General features: G+C 43.9%; 1 protein-coding gene and 1 long non-coding RNA gene across 2 annotated transcripts; one reads left to right on the forward strand and one right to left on the reverse strand.

Moving 5' to 3' along the window:
• Positions 1-10217: 10217 nt before the first annotated feature.
• Positions 10218-14627, reverse strand: LOC143776459 (uncharacterized). Its single transcript, XR_013215833.1, has 3 exons — positions 14422-14627; positions 12835-13109; positions 10218-10781 (listed from the first exon to the last, which is right to left on the reverse strand). It is a non-coding gene; the product is annotated as an uncharacterized LOC143776459 (long non-coding RNA).
• Positions 14628-14707: 80 nt separating this feature from the next.
• SOWAHA (sosondowah ankyrin repeat domain family member A) lies at positions 14708-16519 on the forward strand. Its single transcript, XM_077265874.1, has one exon. It carries the CDS (start codon positions 14848-14850, stop codon positions 16375-16377), a length of 1530 nt encoding a protein of 509 aa, XP_077121989.1. The 5' UTR covers positions 14708-14847; the 3' UTR covers positions 16378-16519.
• The last annotated feature ends 3512 nt before the right edge of the window (positions 16520-20031 follow it).

Raw genomic sequence — 20031 nt, forward strand, 5'->3', positions numbered from 1 at the left:
GACCTGTGCCGAACGCAACGAGTTGCAATTTCGTGCAGATGCCGCACCATCAAAACAACGCATGCGGAGGCATCCGCATACAGCGGCATGGCCTGCATACCCAATGTTAAAGATAGGGTGCGCACGCTGCATGCAGCCGTAGGCGGAGCTGAATGAAGAGGCGCAGCAGTGGGCGGGGCTTCACGGAGGAGTCATAGTTTTGCTAGTTTTTGTTAAAACATTCTTTATGTTCATATTCAACTTCTCAGAGCACCTTCGGAAGGGCTGGATGGTCCACAGCATATTTTCTGCAATAATTTTGCCAGCTAGCTCTGCCTCCACTGTATTAACTGGACTGACCAAGTCGGCAAAAAAAAAAAAAAAGGTCCCCTGGAAGAAACTGTGCTTCTTTTGAAATGGATTTCGTAAACTTCCTTTCATTATTAATGGATAATAATGTATTATTTATGATGATACAGTGAGGCCTTTACCTCTAATTGCCCACTATGTGCAGGGCCCGGCAGCCGGAGCAACAACAATCAATGAGTATGGCATATTCTAGCTATATGTCATCACTTAGTATAGAGGGAGCACACCTTTAAAAACAATATGTATTCAAGGTCTATACACAAGTAGTAATTGTAGACAATTCTGTTGGTCAGGATTGATTTGCCACTAATTTGCACCAATTCTTTATCGTTCTGAATGGACAGTTATCTGCATATGGATGGCTACCTTTACAGTTGCACAGTTCACTCTGTGACCTACATTAATATGATCTACTGCTGGCAGAGAATATGATCTATCTGTTGGCAAAAGCAAGTAAATGTCCCGGAGCAGAATGGTAAACTATGGTGGCAAGATGCCAAGCTAGAGAAAGTTCAAGGTTCTCCTATCCTTCTCTCGATTCCAACACATTTTAGGTCCAGTTCATAGTGCAGCGCTGTTTTTTTTATTATTTATGAATTTTTGGGGACGTTTTTCACAGTTTATATAACAGTAAAGGTTAACCTTTAGATATATTTGTGACTGGGCCCAAAGGGTGAACTGGGCCTATGTATGTACATATGATTTAATGGATGCCAGATGAAGGGTCTGATATGATAGAGTTTTGTGTTGAAGACAATGCAGATCAAATGTGGGTGAATAACAAACAATAGAATATGTTAAAAATGCAAAATGTTTTTCATGCTGTTTTTATACAATTTTCTGGAAAAGTACTAGATTGACTATTCTATGCATTCTTCGTATCCTCAGTACTTCAGATTTACTCTCTATACTATGTTACATAGATTCATAATCATCATATGAAAACTGCATTATAATTTATTACGGTTTTCAAGCAGCTCCAGTTTTACCGTAGAAGTGTATGGAGAACATATCGGAATGACCAAAAAAGCTGATTTTGCTTTCTACACTGTAAGGCCGGCGTCACACTAGCGAGTTTTACGGACGTATGAGAGGTGCAGAAAATACGGATTGCATACGGTACAATGATTCTCTATGGCCCAGCTTCTATCTGCCGTATTTTACTGATCCGTATTATACGGTCTTGTACGGCCGTAGAAAATCGCAACATGCTGCGTTTGTCACCGTATTGCGCAAAAAAATCGCCACTGAAAGTCTATGGGTGCGAGAAAAATAGGGATTACACACGGACCAGCAGTGTGACTTGCGAGAAATATGCCAGACATCTCCAGACATCTCCAGACATCGCCAGGTGCAAGAAACTGGGCCAAACCCTCAATCAGGAAGCTCAGACATGCTAATTAGCTGAAAAAGCCAGACAGACATCCCCGAAGTCTAGCGCTCGCCTCCACGGAGTTCCAAACACCATGGCAAGCATCATAAACGTAGATATGCTCCTCATCCTGGTCCAAGAAAGGCCAGAAATCTGGGACCAGCGGGATCCTAATTATTCCAACCAAGCCAGGAAAGAGGCAGCTTGGAGGGACATATGTGTGATCTTATTCTCAGATTATGCCCAACGGCCATGTGCGGAGCAGACCCAACTTTGTAAGTACACTAATGTATTGACATTATGTAACCTTCAAAAATGCTTGTCCTACATGATGGTTTTTTTTTATTTTTATTATGATATTTTGTCTAATTTTTGGTCCAAAGCAAAGATGATTAACATGATCAAGTGTTTACGTACATAGCTAATATTGATGTTGCGTTGTGTACTATTTTTGTGAACACAAAACTCGAACAGATGGTTGTGGACCATGTCCTTTTCTTGTTACAAAAATGATTTATTACTTTATTTAAATCATTTAAGAAGGCTTTTTAATATCCTCGTTCAAATATGATCGAATGTAAGTCCGCAAGGACAGGGTCCTCTCCCCTCTGTACCAGTCTGTCACTGTAAACTTGTTTACTGTAAAGGATATCTATAAGGCTATGTTCACATTTGCGTTGTGCGCCGCGTCGGCGCCGCAACGCACAGCGCAAACAAAAACGCAGCAAAACGCATGCACAACGCTGCGTTTTGCGCCGCATGCGTCCTTTTTTTCATTGATTTTGGATGCAGCAAAAATGCATCTTGCTGCGTCCTCTGCGCCCGGATGCGGGCGCCGCAGGGACGCATGCGGCGCAAAACGCAAGTGCGACGCATGTCCATGCGCCCCCATGTTAAATATAGGGGCGCATGACGCATGCGGCGACGCTGCGGCGCCCGACGCTGCGGCGCCGACCGCAAATGTGAACGTAGCCTAACCCTGTATGTAAACCCTTTATCATGTACAGCACCATGGAATTAATGGTGCTATAGAAATAACTAATAATAATAATGATCTATCAATGACAACTGTATTAAGCAATGTGCAGAATGAGTGTAACCAATATTTTTAAACATGTCATTGCGGTGGATGATGTTATGAGAAGATGGCGTAGCATAAGGGACCAGTACCGTCGTGAACGTCAGCAGCGTGCACGAAGTGGCTTAGCAGCACCACCAAAGAAAAGGAAATATATTTATTATGACCGGCTTTCCTTTTTGGATGCAACTATGGATCTAAGGCAGTAAGTCTGAACGACACTACACATTTATTTTTACAATTATTATTATTAATATCATTTTTTCTTGTTAGTCAATGGCGCTTTAGATGTAAGTAGGGGTCAACCTATTCCCCCCAAAAAATTTTATTTTTCAAAAACAAAAAATTGTCCTGTAAGAGAGAGGACCCTGGCCGCAAAGTCTCACAAGTTTCAGCAAGAGATGGGTTATCATACATTAGGCGAGGGTAGATCTGTTCATGCAGTGGTTTGGTTGATCTGTGGTTAATTCAGGTTATCTGATTGTTGTAAGAGGTGGTTCTGCAGGCTCTTTGTGTAGCTTTCAATGGTAGGCGACAGTATGATGTGTTGTGGTATTGGTTTCCACAGTAGGGGTGATACACTAGATAAATCTTGTATCCCATTGTGGGAAGAGGAGATTTCAGGGGAGTAGAGAATGAGATCTTGTGAGGATTGGAGGTTGTGTGTAGATAATTTTCGTGAGATGAGGTCACAGATGTGTCCTAAAATAATGTTAGCAAATTAATAAAATATTATTTTTTTAAAATTTATTTATTGTTTACTAACAGAACACAGTCCAACCTCACAGAGAGGGAGACCGGGTCTGAATCAGAAGCTGTCATAGATCCTGTTGGTCTGGAAGAAGAGGTGGCAGGCCAATCTTCCCAATCTTCTACCTCCATCATTCCGGGACCATCAGCTTCGGCATCACAAGGCAGAGCACCCAGTGTTGAAGATGCTGCACCACCACCATCAGCAGCACCACATGATCCTGGAATCCAGGAGGAGCAAGCACAGAGCAGCAGCCATAGTGGACCACAGGTGTCCTCCCCACAGCCAGTTGTGCCTTTAGAGAGAGTGCGCCGAAGGAGAGAAGTGTAAGCCACAAGGAGGGATGTGGACGCTGGCGTCCTCAATTATTTGTCCAGGGCAGCCATGGAAGATGGAGAGGAGGCATTTGAGCGCAGCCTTGCCCGTTATCTTCGTCCCCTTCCCCGTGAGGTGAGGCTACGTGTGAGAGGGTGCATTCAAATCCTGATTGATCTAAGCACCCCTCCAAATAACCCCTATGAGGTTTTTGCATTTCTGGAGAGAAGGCAGCTTTCACAAAATAACCTCTTGCGCCTTCAATTTCCTCAACAGGTGCAGGATCAATCAGGATGTGAAGCACCTCCTCCACGTATGCCTACACCTCAACCCCTCCCACCCCAAAATCTGCAAAGGCCAGCACTGCACCAAATGGCAGCCTATAACCCCCATTCCCAATATGGCCACTTTTCCAGACCCAGTGATGTAGGCTGATCCCAACCTGGGTTTGGACAACATGGCCATTTTGGGGTGGGGTATGACTACAGCCAATATCTCCGTCAGCAGGAGGGGAAGAGAAAATTTCATTCTGCCCAACAACCAACTGCCCAATATGGACAAGGCCTGTGTTCGGCTCCGCAAGCCACATCATCCTCACAGGGTGAAGGAAAATTGGCCCAACAAAGGCCCCCTGAACAGGACCCTGAGCTGCCGCCATCTCCCACGCCAACTTACAGGGATCTGTAATGGTTTTGTGGGTTTGTTTCGTATGAATATATGTTCATAAAAACCATGTATTTGGTTAGTTTGTAGTGTATGTACACTTTGTTGTTTTTTGTTGTTTGTAAACAAAAATAAAAAGAAAAAAATATGGTGCCAAATTAGCAAAAAAAGGCTTTTGCATTTACTAAACAAAGTTTCAAATACCCAATTGATGTTTGTGGACTAATCATTCTTACATCACACACATGCAGTATGGTCTGATCATAATCATCTGTTAATTAAGGAAAAACAACACACACAGTACTGGTTCAATGGCAGAAAAAATTATATTTTTAAAAGATATTAAGAAAAACGGTAATTAGTCTTACCGATAATTGTATTTCCAGGAATCCATCCTGACAGCACCATGGAGGACGTCCTTCTCATCCGCAGTGGGACAGGAAACCACGAGAGTTCAAAAGGACCCTCCTCCACCCTTCAGTGATTTTTCAAAGTAACACGTCTGGATGGATGCAAACAAAACAAATTTATTTTGAACATAACAAGATTAGTACAAATGTTACTTCACATAAGTATAACAGATATTAGGGAGGGAACTATCCGTGCTGTCAGGATGGATTCCTGGAAATACAATTATCGGTAAGACTAATTACCGTTTTCCAGGTCACCACCTGACAGCACCATGGAGAAGTACCAAAGGAAACTTCCTGTTCTAGGGTGGGACTACCGCTTGAAGCACCTTCCTGCCAAACGCTAATTGAGAAGAAACTACATCTAATTTGTAGTGTTTTGAAAAGGTGCTAATGTTAGCCCAAGATGCTGCTCTGCAAATCTGATCAATTGAAGCCCCACCTTTTTCTGCCCAGGAAGCGGCCATAGCCCTAGAAGAGTGAGCTTTCAGGACCTCTGGGGGGTTCTTTCCCTGCGCCTGATAGGCAACGCTAATGGCGGATCTAATCCATCTGGCTATGGTGGATTTTGAGGCCTTCTTCCCTTTATTAGGACCCCCGTAAAGGACGAATAGATTATTATCCTGCCTCCAGGCCCTAGTCATATCTAGATATTTTAGTACTGTTTCCCTGACATCTAGGTTATGAAAAAAGGACTCTTTCTGGTTCCTAGGAAACTGGCAGAAAGATGGAAGTACTACCTCCTGGTTTATATTGGAAACTGAGGCAACCTTGGGAAGGAACCCTGGGTCAAGTCTTAAAACTAGCCTATCCTCGAATACCTGAAGATAAGGGTTCTGGATGGACAGGGCTTGGAGTTCCCCTAATCTTTTGGCCGAAGTAACGGCTACCAAGAAAACAGTTTTAAGGGAGAGATTAGCAATATTAATGTCTTTCTTAATATCAAAAGGCTCCCTACATAACTCATTAAGGACTAGGTTAAGGTCCCAAGGAGGGACGGTGTTTCTGATTGGGGGCCTTAACCTTGTAACCGCCTTGGAAAACCGCGTGATCCAAGGATGAGCGGCCAGGGAAGTATCATAGAATACACTGAGGGCTGATATCTGGACTCTTAAGGTACTTGGTTTAAGACCTTTCCTGAATCCCTGCTGTAAAAAGTCCAGAATTTTAGGAATGTTAGGGCAATCAACATCGATTGTTGCATCTCCACAAAAGCTGCAGAATTTCTTCCAAATCTTAAGGTAAATTTTTGAGGTCACTGGTTTCCTACTTGCTAGTAGAATGGAAATTACTTCCTCAGATAGGCCTCTTGTTCTTAGGATCTGCCGCTCAGGATCCAAGCCGCTAACTGAAGATTTCCCGGGTTTTGGTGAAGAACCGGACCCTGAGAAAGTAAGTTCTTTAATTCTGGGAGATGGTACGGATCGTCTATTGCAAGTTTCCTTAGGAGAGGGAACCAGCTTCTCCCGGGCCAGAAGGGAACCACCATGATCACCTGAGCTTTGTCTTCGAATATCTTTCTGAGGACCCTCGGTACCAGAGCTAGAGGGGGAAAGGCATAAAGCAGACTCCTGCTCCATGACTGGGAGAGAGCATCCACTCCTGTCGGGTTTTCCTGAGGGTTCAGGGAATAGAAAGCATTTACCTTCGCATTCCTTCTGGTCGCAAAGAGATCCACTGTCGGAGTCCCCCAGCGTCGACATAGGGTATCGAAGACTCTGTTGTTCAATTCCCACTCTGTGGGTGACAGCTCTTCTCTGCTCAGGTAATCCGCAACCTGGTTTCTTGAGCCTTCTAAGTGAACCGCTGAGACCGAAAGTACTGACTTTTCTGCCCAGGTAAAAATTTGATCGGCCAGATGTTGTAGCTTCGGATGCCTTGGCCCCCCTTGGTGACGAAGAAAGGACACCGTCGTCATGTTGTCCGAAAAGATCTTCAGGTGCTTGTTTTTTAGCAACGATCGGGCTGAACTCAACACCTTCCAAACCGCATGTAGCTCTCTGTGGTTTGAGGAATTGCTGCCGTCTTCCAGATTCCATTGGCCCTGGAAGAATCTTCCGAGAACCTGGCCGCCCCAGCCCTGCTGACTTGCATCCGTTGTTACCGTGACTGCCGGGGCCTGGATCCAAGGGACACCCTTCCGGAGATTTTCTGACACCGTCCACCAGCGAAGGGACTGTTTGACCCGATAAGACAGGAGAAACTTCCTGTCCAAAGAAGACTGTCTTCTGTCCCATGATGACAGAACCGCCTTTTGCAACTGGCGAGAGTGGAATTGACTCCAGCTGACACAAGGGATACAGGATGTCATGATGCCCAAGATCTTCATAGCATCTCTTATTGTCCCTCGATTTTTTGCAAACTGTCGAACCTTTTTTATCAGGTCGGACCGTTTTATGTCCGGAAGGAATGATTTTCTCAACTTCGAGTCCAGCACTATTCCTAGGAACTGTCTTCTTGATCTTGGCGTTAGGTGCGACTTTTCCCAGTTCAGGACCCATCCTAACTTCTGCAGTGTGGAGATCACCAACTGAGAATCGATCTTGAGTTGCTCTACCGAGTCTGCTACCAACAGGAAATCGTCGAGATATGGTACTATCGTGATATCTCGTTTCCTGAGGTAAGACACGATCTCTACGATGAGTTTTGTGAAAACTCTTGGAGCCGACGCTAGTCCAAATGGAAGGCAACGAAACTGATAATGGAATGTTTCTCCTTCCCTCTCTATTGCGAATCTCAGGTATCTCTGATGATGCGAATATATTGGTACGTGGTAATATGCACTTTTTAAGTCTAAAGTGCACATTACCACGTCTTTCCCTAGAAGGGGAATTGTGGAGCGGATGGATTCCATCTTGAACCTCTTGTATTTTAGCCATCTGTTTAGAGGCCTGAGATTTATGATGGTGCGAGATTCTCCTGAGGGTTTTTTTATAGAAAAAAGACCCGAGTAATGACCCGTTCCTATCTGGTGAGGAGGGACAGGAGATATCGCCCCCATCCGGAGGAGGTCCTGTACGTCCGACCACACTGGAGAGACTGAAGAGAGACGGGTGTTGGAAACAAAATATCTTTCTCGGGGAAGGGAGTTGAACTCTATCCTGTACCCCTGAGATATAACCTGAAGGACCCATGGGCTTGATGTAATTTTCTCCCACTCCTCTAGGTAGTTTAGCAACCGTCCCCCTATCCTGGTGGCGTCATTTTCTCCTGAACTCTGATCTAGGGTTTGAGGGACCCGGATCTCTGTTTCGGTTCCTATTCTCTCCTCCTTTCTGGTAGCTCCACCTACCTTGCTTCCCCTTACCCCTATAGTCTGATCTCTGACTGTAAAAGGGCCTACGAAAGGGCTGGTATTTTTTCTTTTTCTCCTCTGGAAACCCTTTCTTATCATCAGAAGCTTTTTCCAGTATGTCATCTAATATGGGACCAAAGACTCTGCCCCCTGAAAAGGGAATAGAACATAATTTGTTCTTCGAATGAACATCCCCCGACCAATTTTTTAACCAAATAGCCCTACGGGCAGCATTTGATAGAGACTGGCCTCTGGCAGTGAATCTCACAGATTCTGCCGTGGCGTCCGCGAGAAAACCTGTTGCAAGTTTTAACAAAGGGATAGCTTTAATAATAGATTCCCTCGAGGTCTTTGCCGACAACTGGTCCTTCAAGTCGTCGACCCATAAATGCAATGATCTCGCCACAGATGTCGCCGCGATATTTGTGCGGATCACTGCGGCAGAACTCTCCCACGCTCTTTTGAGGAGACCATCTGCCTTTCTGTCCATAGGCTCCTTCAAGTTTGAGGAGTCCTCAAATGGTATGGCAGTCCGCTTTGATACTTTTGCCAGTGGGATGTCAGTCTTTGGTACATCCTCCCAATCTTTGACCTCTTCATGATCAAACGGGAGACGCAGTCTAAAGTCTTTTGGAATGGAGATTCTTTTTTCCGCCTCTTCCCATTCTTCCAAAATCATTGAACTGTGGGAATAGGTGATGAAGAGGTTAATGGCTGTTTACCGAGACAAGATTAGAGACTAGCCGGCTCGGACTCACCGAATATGGGCATTAACCGGGAAGACCATTGATGTTTGTGAACGTAAGCCCCCGAACATCTCGTCCTGGACGGATTTAGAGGTTGAGGGTTCCTCAACCTGCATGGTCTGTCTCACAGCTCCTAGTAGTTCTTCTATGTCATTAGAAGAGAACAAATATTTCTTTCCCCTCTGAGGAGGGTCTCTGCATACTTCCTCTTCCTCCATCTCAGAGTTTGAGGGACTGTCTTCAGATGACAGGTCAGACTCCCTCTGCCTTTTCCTGGACCTAGGAAGATCCTGGTAATCAGACTGGGACATCAGGGGAGTGGAAAGGCTAGATATAGAGGCCTGCACCTCTTCTCTAACCATAGTTCTCATGTTCGTTATTAAGGAGGCCTGCTCCTCCCCCACAATACGGGCAGTGCAGGGCTCACAGAGGGGTTTCAGCCAGGAGGCGCCAAGCTTTGAGGCACATAAGGGACATTTCTTATTTCTTCTTTTTTCTCCTGAAGAAGACTGTCCCTAAAATAAACAAGAATCTCGCTAATGGATATTCTAACTGATGTAGAAACAACCCTCACCACTGGGTGCACTCACATGAGCCTGGGAAGCCGGCGCTTCAGCGCTCGCCGCAGCTATAGGATCTGGATTCTCCATAACCGCCGCCGCGCCGCCGCTGCGCTATCTTACCTTATATACTTCTAGTCCCCTCCTCAACAGGAGCAACGAGGATGCCGCCATTGCTCCCGGCCGTGACCCGGAAGTGATGCACGGCGCGGTGAACCGGAAGTTACTCCGCCACGTTTCCAGCGCTCTCAGCGTCCTAAGCACAGCGTACCGCCCGGCTTCGGATCGCATGCAGAGGGTGCGCCTCGCAGGAGCGATCAGGTACATCTGTGGTGGCATCCTCCGAGGTCGAGAGCCCCCGCCAGGGGGAAGCGACCTCTTACCAGGAGCAGCGCTGCACTGGTACAAGCTGAGGGACCCGATCACTTGGGTGTCAGCTAACAGAGTTCCCAGCGGGAAGGAAGAGGCCGAGCCCCCCCGATCCACACTCTCTGTAGGGACTAGGCGATCTCTCGTCGTTCCCATCCACAGTGGGACAGGAAAAAACACTGAAGGGTGGAGGTGGGAGGGTCCTTTTGAACTCTCGTGGTTTCCTGTCCCACTGCGGATGAGAAGGACGTCCTCCATGGTGCTGTCAGGTGGTGACCTGGAAAAAAGAACATCACAACTGAGACACAGCATAATCTAGCCAGGGAGTAGCACCCTGAGGAGAGACAAAATAATTAGAAAAAACATCCCTAACTTTTATTCCAGAAAGGGGACGGCGCGGAGGAGGGCCATGTGGTGCAGGCCTAATCACATTGCTCAACATGTCTTCACCAATATCATCTGAGGAACAATCATGTATGCTGGTGTAATTGTACAAAATTACACAGGCTTTGATTACTTCATTAACAGAAGTTTCACTGAGCTGAATGGCAGACTGGAGGACACGCCATTTGCCACCAGAATACCAAAGGCGCACTCCACCAGTCTCCGCGCCCTAGAAAGCCGCAAATTAAATATCCTCCACCGGTGGTTGAGGTTGCAGCGGGGATAAGGCCTCATGACGTGTCTGGTCAGTTGGAACGCCTCATCTCCAACAAAAACAAAAGGCACTGCTTCTGCAGTGGTGCCTGGGAGTTGTTGTGGTGGTGGGAGGTCTAACTGGTTGTCACGTAGCCGCACAATGCCCGAAATTGTGGAGCGGCCAATCAAAAACTCCAGGTGAAGTCCCGCATACGACAATCCAGTTGTCAGGAAGCTGAAAGTGAAAAAAAATATATATTAGCTAGGTTAAAACAGTTCACACAAAACAGTTCACACAAAACATGAATAAGCACAATTTTTGTTTGTTTTGTCTATAACATGATTAACGCTGTAAAATGGAAAACGTACTTAGGGTACTTCACTAGAACATTTCAAACACTTTAGATCTGCTTGTGACCTAATGTACACATATACATGAAAATACCTGCTATAACCCAACACAAAAAAAGATCATCAACATACAGTATGAGAGGATGTTGAATACATACCGTAAGGTAAGGAGAAGCCGCTCCTCTGCGGATATGGCTTTGCGCATCCTTGTGTCCTGATAGGTGATACCTGGACGTAATATCTCCAACAATATATCAAAGGTTCTGATGGTCATACGACAGTACACATAGAATTTGTCAGGATGTGCCCGCAGAGCTGTATAGAGCCTCTGAAAATGGCCTTTAGTGAGGCGTTTAGTCAGAAGAGGATGCACCCACATTCTTCTTCTCCTCCACCTGTTGTAGAGGCCTTAAATAGGGTTGCTGATGGTGATTTAAATCAATTTCAGCCTGAAAAACCGTTAAATGTCCATTTTGTCAGGTTGCGTGAAAAAAACGCATTACGGTTGTCATACGGATTACATACGCAACATTACATGCGCAAAATACGCAACCACACCTTGCCTACGGACTACATACGGATCACCATTTTTTGAATTTTGTGGCGTATTACGGCCGTAAAATACGGACCGTATTTTCATACGCTGAGAGTGACGCCGGCCTAAGGAAGTAATGGCAACTTGCTGCTAGCATCCTCCGTCCCTGCTCATTTCACAGTGCCGGCCTCAACACTAACACCAGTTATTGGGTCTGAAGTACAGTGGAAGTGCCACATGCAGGGGAATAGCTGGGGAATGTTGGAAGAACAAGGGCCCCATGTGTGTGGGTATCTACACTGGCACCAATTATACTTTTTTTAGCCACAGGCTTCTTTTGCAAGGTGCGTGAGAGCAGGTGGGTGGCCAGATTGGGCCTCTTAATGGCCAATATAGGAATAACAACTAGGCCCTAGCCACCACAGACAGGGTTAAGAAAACATCTGAGCACAGCTGCGATACGCTGTTTCTTGTAACTCCCACAGATATGAATGGAAGTTACAGAAATAGCGTGGCACGCCGTTTCCATAACCACTATTCACTTCCATCAGAGTAATGTACGGTTTAGTACAAATCGGCTCACCGTCCCATGGGGAGTTTCTGCCATTGCCCCCGCATTGTCTAGCAATGGCTGCACCATTGACGACATGCTAACCAATCAGTGAGCTCAGCAGCTGAGTGGAGGGTTCTGTCTATACTGGCAGAGCGACTGTGCTAACTGATTTGATGCCATGCTATCTACGTGCTGTCAGCGCTATAACCAATGCCAGACACTGAGAGCAGTGGCGGAGATTCCCTGGTGGAGGTGGGGACAGGCAGAATGATGAAGATTTTCCTGAAAAGTGGCAACCCCTTTATTTGTCACCAAAATTGATTTTGTCTCAGGGAACAGAAAGTCTAACCTTATCACTGGCAAAAAAATTAACATTTTTGTGAACCCCAGCTCTGTTGTCTTGTTTAAGAAGAACGAGTTGAGGGTTCATGCAAAACATTTTTTTCAGGTAAAGCACTGTGACCAGATGTTCTCAGTTAGTCAATAGAAAATTAGGAGTAGACACAGGCCCACATTGACTTAGGCCAAATTCAGGTATCTATGAAACACGGTTCTGTAAGGACTGTGCTGTATGGACTTGTCTCAGATTTTCCAACCCAAACTCAATAACCTCAAATAAGTCTACGAGGCCACAGAATTCCAGTCAGGAGACCTGCAGTCAGGCTGTACATCACGCTTCATACACGAGTCATTTCTCATCTGAATGTGACCCAAGATGTTTCTTACACCTAAGAAAAAAATTGTGCTAAATTTATGAAGCAGCGTATGCCTTGCAAAAATATTTGGGACTGTGTGAAAGTCAGAAAATTAAATTAAGCCAATAATACAGATGGTTGAACTCAACCTCACATTTGTACCCAATCTTCTTGCTGAAGGAGGCTCTTCGCTTTTCTCAAAAGGCACCTGGAATATGCAAATTGGCCTCCTCAAGCTTCAATCCCTGGTTTGGCGATGCTTTCTAAGCAGCTGGTCCCAGCGGTACCCAACGATCTTCTTGCTGAGGGAGACTCTTTGCTTTTCCAAGAAGGCACCTGGAATATGCAAATTGGCCTCCTCAAGCTTCAATCCCTGGTTTGGTAATGATTTGGTTTGATCAGAATGTGGTCCGAGTGTCATCCATTTTTCTAGTATGTGGAGAAGAAAAAAGGTTTTACTATGTGGTAGTTGGTGAAAATCAGATCACACTAGGATGACATCCGAGTGCAGTCCAATTTTTTCACGGACCCATAGACTTCTATTGTCGATTCTGAGCTAACCCTCAGATCAAAATCAGACAGGTCTTTGTGATATTTTGCGGAGTGGTTGGTCCGGAACAAATCACAGACATGTGCACAGCCCTACAGATTATCACAAGTACGAGTGTTAGCTGTGGTATTTCAGAGAAAAAACTTAGTCTAATAGCTGTTGGGGACCGAGGCACTTGGGAGACTAATCAGACCCCCCGGTGGCTTCTACCTGCCCGCTGCATATACACAGGCAGGAACAGATCTATCAGTCTAGGGAATTGGGCAAGGAGAAACCACAGTGTGACACAGTGTGGAGAGCTGCACAATAGGGCTACATGTCACACATTTATGTGCAAAAAAGCAATTCTGCAAAATTTTGCAACTTTTTGAAGCTGGGAAAATTGGATTAGAGGGGGATGAAAAATTACTCCCACAGTGTTTTGCATATTTTAGTAACATTGCGGCTTTTCTTTTTAATTAATATTCATGCTTTGGGCTAGATATTTTTTTTCTGGCATTATACACATAGGCTTTTCTATGGTACTTCAAGAACACAGAATAAAAAAATGCATGCACGAAATGTTGGAAAATAAACATGAAAATACTTGTAGAAATGCTCACAATACATAGTGACTGCCACATGTGCTGATTTTTTTTACTACAGATTTCTGTCTCTGTAATGCATGGGGTGAAATCTGCAATAAATCTATGTGTTACATGAAAATGCTATGCAATACCGCAGAAATGACAAGGAAATCTGCACGATTTGTGCTAATATTACGCTGCTGTGGATTCACTGTAGTATTTTGATTGCAGAAACTGGTAGCATATGTGGCATTTCCATTAACTCTTTGTTAGATGTCTCTGTTTTGGGAGAAGCTGGAGTCTATTATATGCTTCCTATAGGCAATGTCATGCAGACTTTATATTGGATGGGAAATAAAGCTCATTATGGGTGAAAAACATTTATAACTTGGCATAGCCAGTAGGTTTTGTCATTCAGTGCTGTGGGAAAGCTGGATGACTATCTTCCTAGAAATAGTAACGTGTGCAGTTTTGGTTTTCCAATCACTTTTCCCATAAATGTATATTAATAAAAATAAGCTACACGTTTGTTCTAATATAAAGCCCAGACACAATCCTCTATTTAATATTATAAATATAATTATTATCCCATCAGCAGAATTCTTAAGTGTTCCTCTGCAGTTACCTTATCAGGAGGCAATGCAAACTGTGATCCCTATGGAGGATTAACAATGAATGACTAGTAATGAATCAATGTAATAATAAGCTCAGGATGACCAGCAGGACTGTACTGGAGCAGACAATGTCCTAGTGTCCAGGACTGTGACCTCCATGGACGCGATGGCACCTGCCAGGTGTTGGCTGCTCCAGGTGACAGCCGGCTCTGGACTGCACCTCCTCCGCCTGCAGCCTGTTCCCCTCCCCCTCCTCACTAACTGATCAGTCAGGGCTGGGCGTAGCAGAACTGATCACAAAGTTTCACCCCGGAAGCAACAGGTAAATTGCACCGAAGACACAAGGAGAAGACATGTAAAAAGAGAGAGAGCTGCAGATCTGGGCTTCTCAGCTGATAAGATCCCCCTCTACCACCAGCTGAATGTGAAAGAGGAGAATGGCTGTAACCCAAGAAGTTGTGCTGAACTTTCTGCTGGAGCAGGGAGGAAAGGTGAAGAATTCCGAACTGCTCAAGAAGTTCAAGCCTATGGTGGAGTCTCCTGATCCTGAAGAAAAGGCAAATAACCGGGAGCTCTTTAAGAGGTTAGTCAATAACATAGCAGTGGTGGTGAAAGATGAGGAGGGCACCAAGACTGTAGTGTTGAGGAAGAAGTACACCTACTTACTGGAAGACAGGGGGACATCAAAGGCTTCCGTGGAGAAGGAAATAGACAGGGACCTTAAAGAAGAAGAAACTCCACCTGTACCTTTCAGTGATAACATAGAACAGCCAGAACCCAGATATAAGGAGACATCTTACACTGAGATCATAGTGTCAAAACTGCATGATGCAGCTTCCTCTGAAACTACTGATCCAACCGACACTGACAACCTTAATGAGGAGGATACAGAAGACCAGAATGAGTCTAAAAGGGAGTCTGTGTTTGACATTGTGTCTAGAATGGACACTGCTGGACCAGTTCTTCTTCCCAAGGCATGGTCTGATGCCCAGCCTAAAGATCAGGTCCCGAAGCCGCACATGCTGCCATTACGTTATGCTCAACCTTCCTTTGAAGAAACAAACCAGAGTGAAGAAAGTCCACTCCAACCAACTGTCCTGCCTAAAGCTATACAGGAGGCTTCAGTCACTATTTATTCCAGGTCCCCTAAGGTGGCCAGAAGGCAGTTTGATGATACAGCCTCAAAGTCTCCCCACATGAAGAGGTCATCCAAAATGATCAAAGTAAGTGAGGAGACCAAATATTCAGATGAGGTACCTCTGGAACCATCCGATCACGAGTGGCTAGTAAATTCAACTAATGGTCGGTGGAATCATAAACTCCTTGGACTTATTATGACTGACAGTGACTTGGCTGGTAAGCGAGACTTTATATCTGGATTTACTGCATTGCACTGGGCGGCCAAGAGTGGAAACACAGAAATGGTGAAATTATTGTTTGACCATTGTCGGAAGAGTGGTAGTAACCTCAATGTGAATGCAAAGTCTTTTGGAGGGTATACACCACTACATATAGCAGCTATACACCAGTGTAAAGATGCCATCATTATGTTAACTAGAGATTATAAGGCGAATGTCAACATCCGAGATAACAGTGGAAGAAAGCCATACCATTACCTAAAGAAAAGCTCCCCTGTACAGCTCCGGTTTATTTTACATGACCCTGCCGCTTCCAATGTAGAACATGCTATCCCACTGAAGAGAAACTCAAAGGTTGCCACCTCCATATTGGGAACGACCAGCGCTTTCCTTGGTGTCCTTTCTGATGACATTGCGTTTCATGATTTGACAAAAGGCCTCAAAAAGCCTGGTTCTTTAAATAAGTTCTTCACTGCACCTTCTGGAATGAAAAAGAAGCTGAAAGCAAGGGACAGCTATCCATCAGTATCTTCTCTTTATGAAGAACCAGAAGAACCAGAGGAAATCGTTGGAAAGCGCCGACCTGTTTCCGAGTTCTTTATCCATTAGTTGACTCTTTCGCCAGTAGCTGGCTCCTCGCACTGATATTGGAGTAACTGCATGTCCTCTTATTTGGTAGAAGTCTGTCACCGTTCCTGACATGTTTCCATAAATATTGGTGTGCTTTAATTAATATCAAATTGTGTTCTGATGTTTCGCTGTTATTACTCCTGAAAATTGACAACTGTGTTACTCCTCCTGTCAAAGAGACTTTTCCCTGCACAGTCTGACACTGTTCACTGTTGACCATGCCAGGGCCACCACAACTGGTAAAACCCATCCATTGATTAATTTCTAGGAGGAATAAGGCTTTGTGCACACAGGCTTTTGCTGCGTTTTTGGAGTAGGACCTGAGCATCAACTCAGTTTCTGCTTCAAAAACTCCTGGAGAAACTCTGCCTGCCTTAGGAACAGCACAATGCACAGTCTTAAGGAATGTTACAGAATTGTTATTTCATAAAGTGTACAAGTACTTAGTAAAGGAGAACCGACCTGTCCTTCTCGGTGGCCTATGTGGGTTCTGTTTTTATGCTTTCTTTCACAATACTTTTTTTTTTTTTTTTTTAATCAGGGGTTTAATTAAATTCTGAATGGCAGAATGTTGGCTGAAAAGTCAGAACTGAGCTGAAAGTTTTTGTATCGCCGTGTGCTGTGTTTTTGCTCTGTCACCCACCTCATAACATGTTGATAGTTCAGGTTTAAAATTAGGTTCTGACACCTACATGTTTGGGTTGTGTTCTATTAGGGTATGTGCACACGATGCAGATTTAGTGCAGAATTGGTGCAGAACTGCAGCAGATTTTTCTGCTGCAGAAACGCTGCAGAACTGCACTGTGATTTACAGTACAATGTAAATCAATGGGGAAAAAAAAAAGCTGTGCACATGGTGCAGAAAAATCTGCGCAGAAACGCTGCAGATTTCAAAGAAGTGCACGTCGCTTCTTTTGTGCAGTTCTGCAGCGTTTCTGCTGCAGATTTTTCTGCACCATGTGCACAGCATTTTTTTTTTCCCATTGATTTACATTGTACTGCACAGAAACTGCACAGAAACTGCATAGAATCTGCGCAGAAACTGCATAGAAACTGCACAGAAACTGCATAGAATCTGCATAGAATCTGCGCAGAAACTGCATAGAATCTGCATAGAATCTGCGCAGAAACTGCATAGAATCTGCATAGAATCTGCGCAGAAACTGCATAGAATCTGCATAGAATCTGCATAGAAACTGCACAGAAACTGCACAGAAACTGCATAGAATCTGCGCAGAAACTGCATAGAAACTGCATAAAAACTGCATAGAAACTGCACAGAAACTGCATCAAATCTGCAGATGCAGATTTAGTGCAGAAAATTCTGCACCACATTTCCTACGTGTGCACATAGCCTAAATGTCAATGATGGTACTTGTCAGGTCACTGAGAAAATTAATTTTACTCACTAACTAAATAACCTCATAGTCTATATAATTGTGTCCTAAAACTCCAGCAGTTTTTTTTTTTTTCTTCAAATTTTTGTCCTCCTCACCCAGGTTTCTTAAGAATGCATAATTCCTCCTCCCTTCCCCATCTTCTCTCCCTACCTAATTCATAGAGTTCTTAACTTACATTTCCACTACACTTCTTCCTTAATTAAGGGTTCTCCATTAGCCTTCCAGTAGATCACCCTGATCTATAGATCATGCTATAGATGGCCATACATGAGCATGTAGGATCTCCTCCTCTCAATGCTGAAGCAGTGACCGTGGAATGCTAAATATACTTTGATTTTCACTTCTCTGTGACAATTTCCTTGTTTTTTTTCTGTTATCAGTGGCAAAGCAAACAGTTCCAGTAACTTTTTACACGTAGATAAAATATTTACAATTTTTAGGCGTGTTCCGCTGTTTTGCCCTAGGACAATAAAGAACTATGTTTGTTAATTGACCTGGTTGCCTGTTTCAACAGGTAGTACAGCTCTTTTATATACATATGTAGCATACATTTTCTATTATCATAGGTAATATACCGTGTTTATTGCTCTAGGACAATAAGAAACTATGGCCCTGATTGATCAAAAACGATTATTTTCTCTGCGACCTTGAAGAAGGTGCGTGTTGGAGCCACACTCCTGATTCATAGGCAGGTGCACCCCCTCTTCATGAATCAGGAAGTCTGACAAATTGAGTGCACCTCCATGTGCCACACCAGAAATCTTACTCCAGTCCTTGGCTGGAGTAAGATGTCCGGTAGTTGAAATGTGGCTTTTCCTACATTTAGATGAGCTGTGGTGTCGCCCATTTTATCAGAGCTGGGATAAACTGTCAAAAAAAACACAAAGTTGCAAAATTTCCGGTACTCTAAGTTGCACCAACATTTTGCGTTTTTTTTTTTTTTTTTTTAAAGCAATTTACACCAAAATTCTTGTGAAATTGCATTAATTAATTTGCGCCTCTGTTTCTTCAGTGACCTGGTTGTCTGTTTCGGCAGGCAGTATACCTACTGTACATACGTAGTATACTATATTTTTAATATACATAGGTAGTTTCTTGTCCTTGTTGGATGGGTTTTGCCCTCCATTTATGCACATGCCAAATTAAAATGATCATCCCATGAGCTTTTTTTTTTTTTTTTTGTTCTTGTGTTGATTCGTCACCAAATATCCTATGTTGTTTTTAGCGACTATTCTTTCACAGTTATTTGATAACTGACCCACATAATGTGAAGGAATGGTAGAGATTACTCGTGGAAGCATATCATTTCTAATTGCCAGTAAAATTAAACTCGTGTCACATGGCCACACAATTTAAGTTATATTTATGAGGACAATGCCTCCTGTGTGTCTGTTCTTGCACAAAATACTTCACAGGGTTTGGGGCTGAACCATGAAAGCAATATTAAATTTATGGGGCAGAAATTGGTGCAAACTCACAAAACCTGATGTCCTCATCATTCAGTTGCTCATGTTTTAGTTTTTCTTGTTTAGCTATTTTTTGGCTTTTATTGCCATAATGTCATGAGTATAAGATGCAGTACCAGGCACAGACACTAGAGACTGTAAGGAGCAGCGACTGATTAACTATGAAGGGGCCAGAGCATTGTGTCCGCTGCACGATCGGGGTGCCGCAAGTCGGATTCCCCCAGTCATTATTTTTTGAGACTAAGAAATTGATTGCTTATTCTAAAAATATCAAACATTTATGTTTTTAATTTTTTTTTTCTATTGCTTTATTGTTTCCACCTCTGCAAAATGTATGACTTGTAAATTTTTTGAATGCGTAGGTCCATATGTGTAAGTTCAGTAGAAATGATGCTGACACTGATGCTAGTAAACATAGGAGCGTTTTGTCTTTCTTCTTCTTCTTAAATATGGATCAAATAAAGTTTTAATGAGTAATAATGAAACCCATATTTTAACATCAAAGTACCGTCTCGTGTATGTCAGTGCTAAAAACAATAGGCTACCATGAAGTCATTGAGTACAGCTACTAGTGAATGGAGCTAGTTCGCGGACAACGTGGGAGCCAAGATTGTCAGCCATCTCTTCAACACGGTCTGGTTTTATGCCATTGAGTTTCTGGTTTTTTTCCCTTCACCGCTAAGAACTGTGTGCTGTATAGAATCTTATGGTGGGTACACACTGCGTCTATGCCCACCGTCATCTATGCTACACTTTAGAGGTATGTG

The sequence above is a fragment of the Ranitomeya variabilis genome, chromosome 5 (genome assembly GCF_051348905.1).
Source record: "Ranitomeya variabilis isolate aRanVar5 chromosome 5, aRanVar5.hap1, whole genome shotgun sequence".
In the NCBI taxonomy this organism is placed as follows: domain Eukaryota; kingdom Metazoa; phylum Chordata; class Amphibia; order Anura; family Dendrobatidae; genus Ranitomeya; species Ranitomeya variabilis.

Bases quoted from the DNA above. Each gene is read 5' to 3' on its own strand.
- SOWAHA (XM_077265874.1), top strand. From the start codon at position 14,848: ATGGCTGTAACCCAAGAAGTTGTGCTGAACTTTCTGCTGGAGCAGGGA.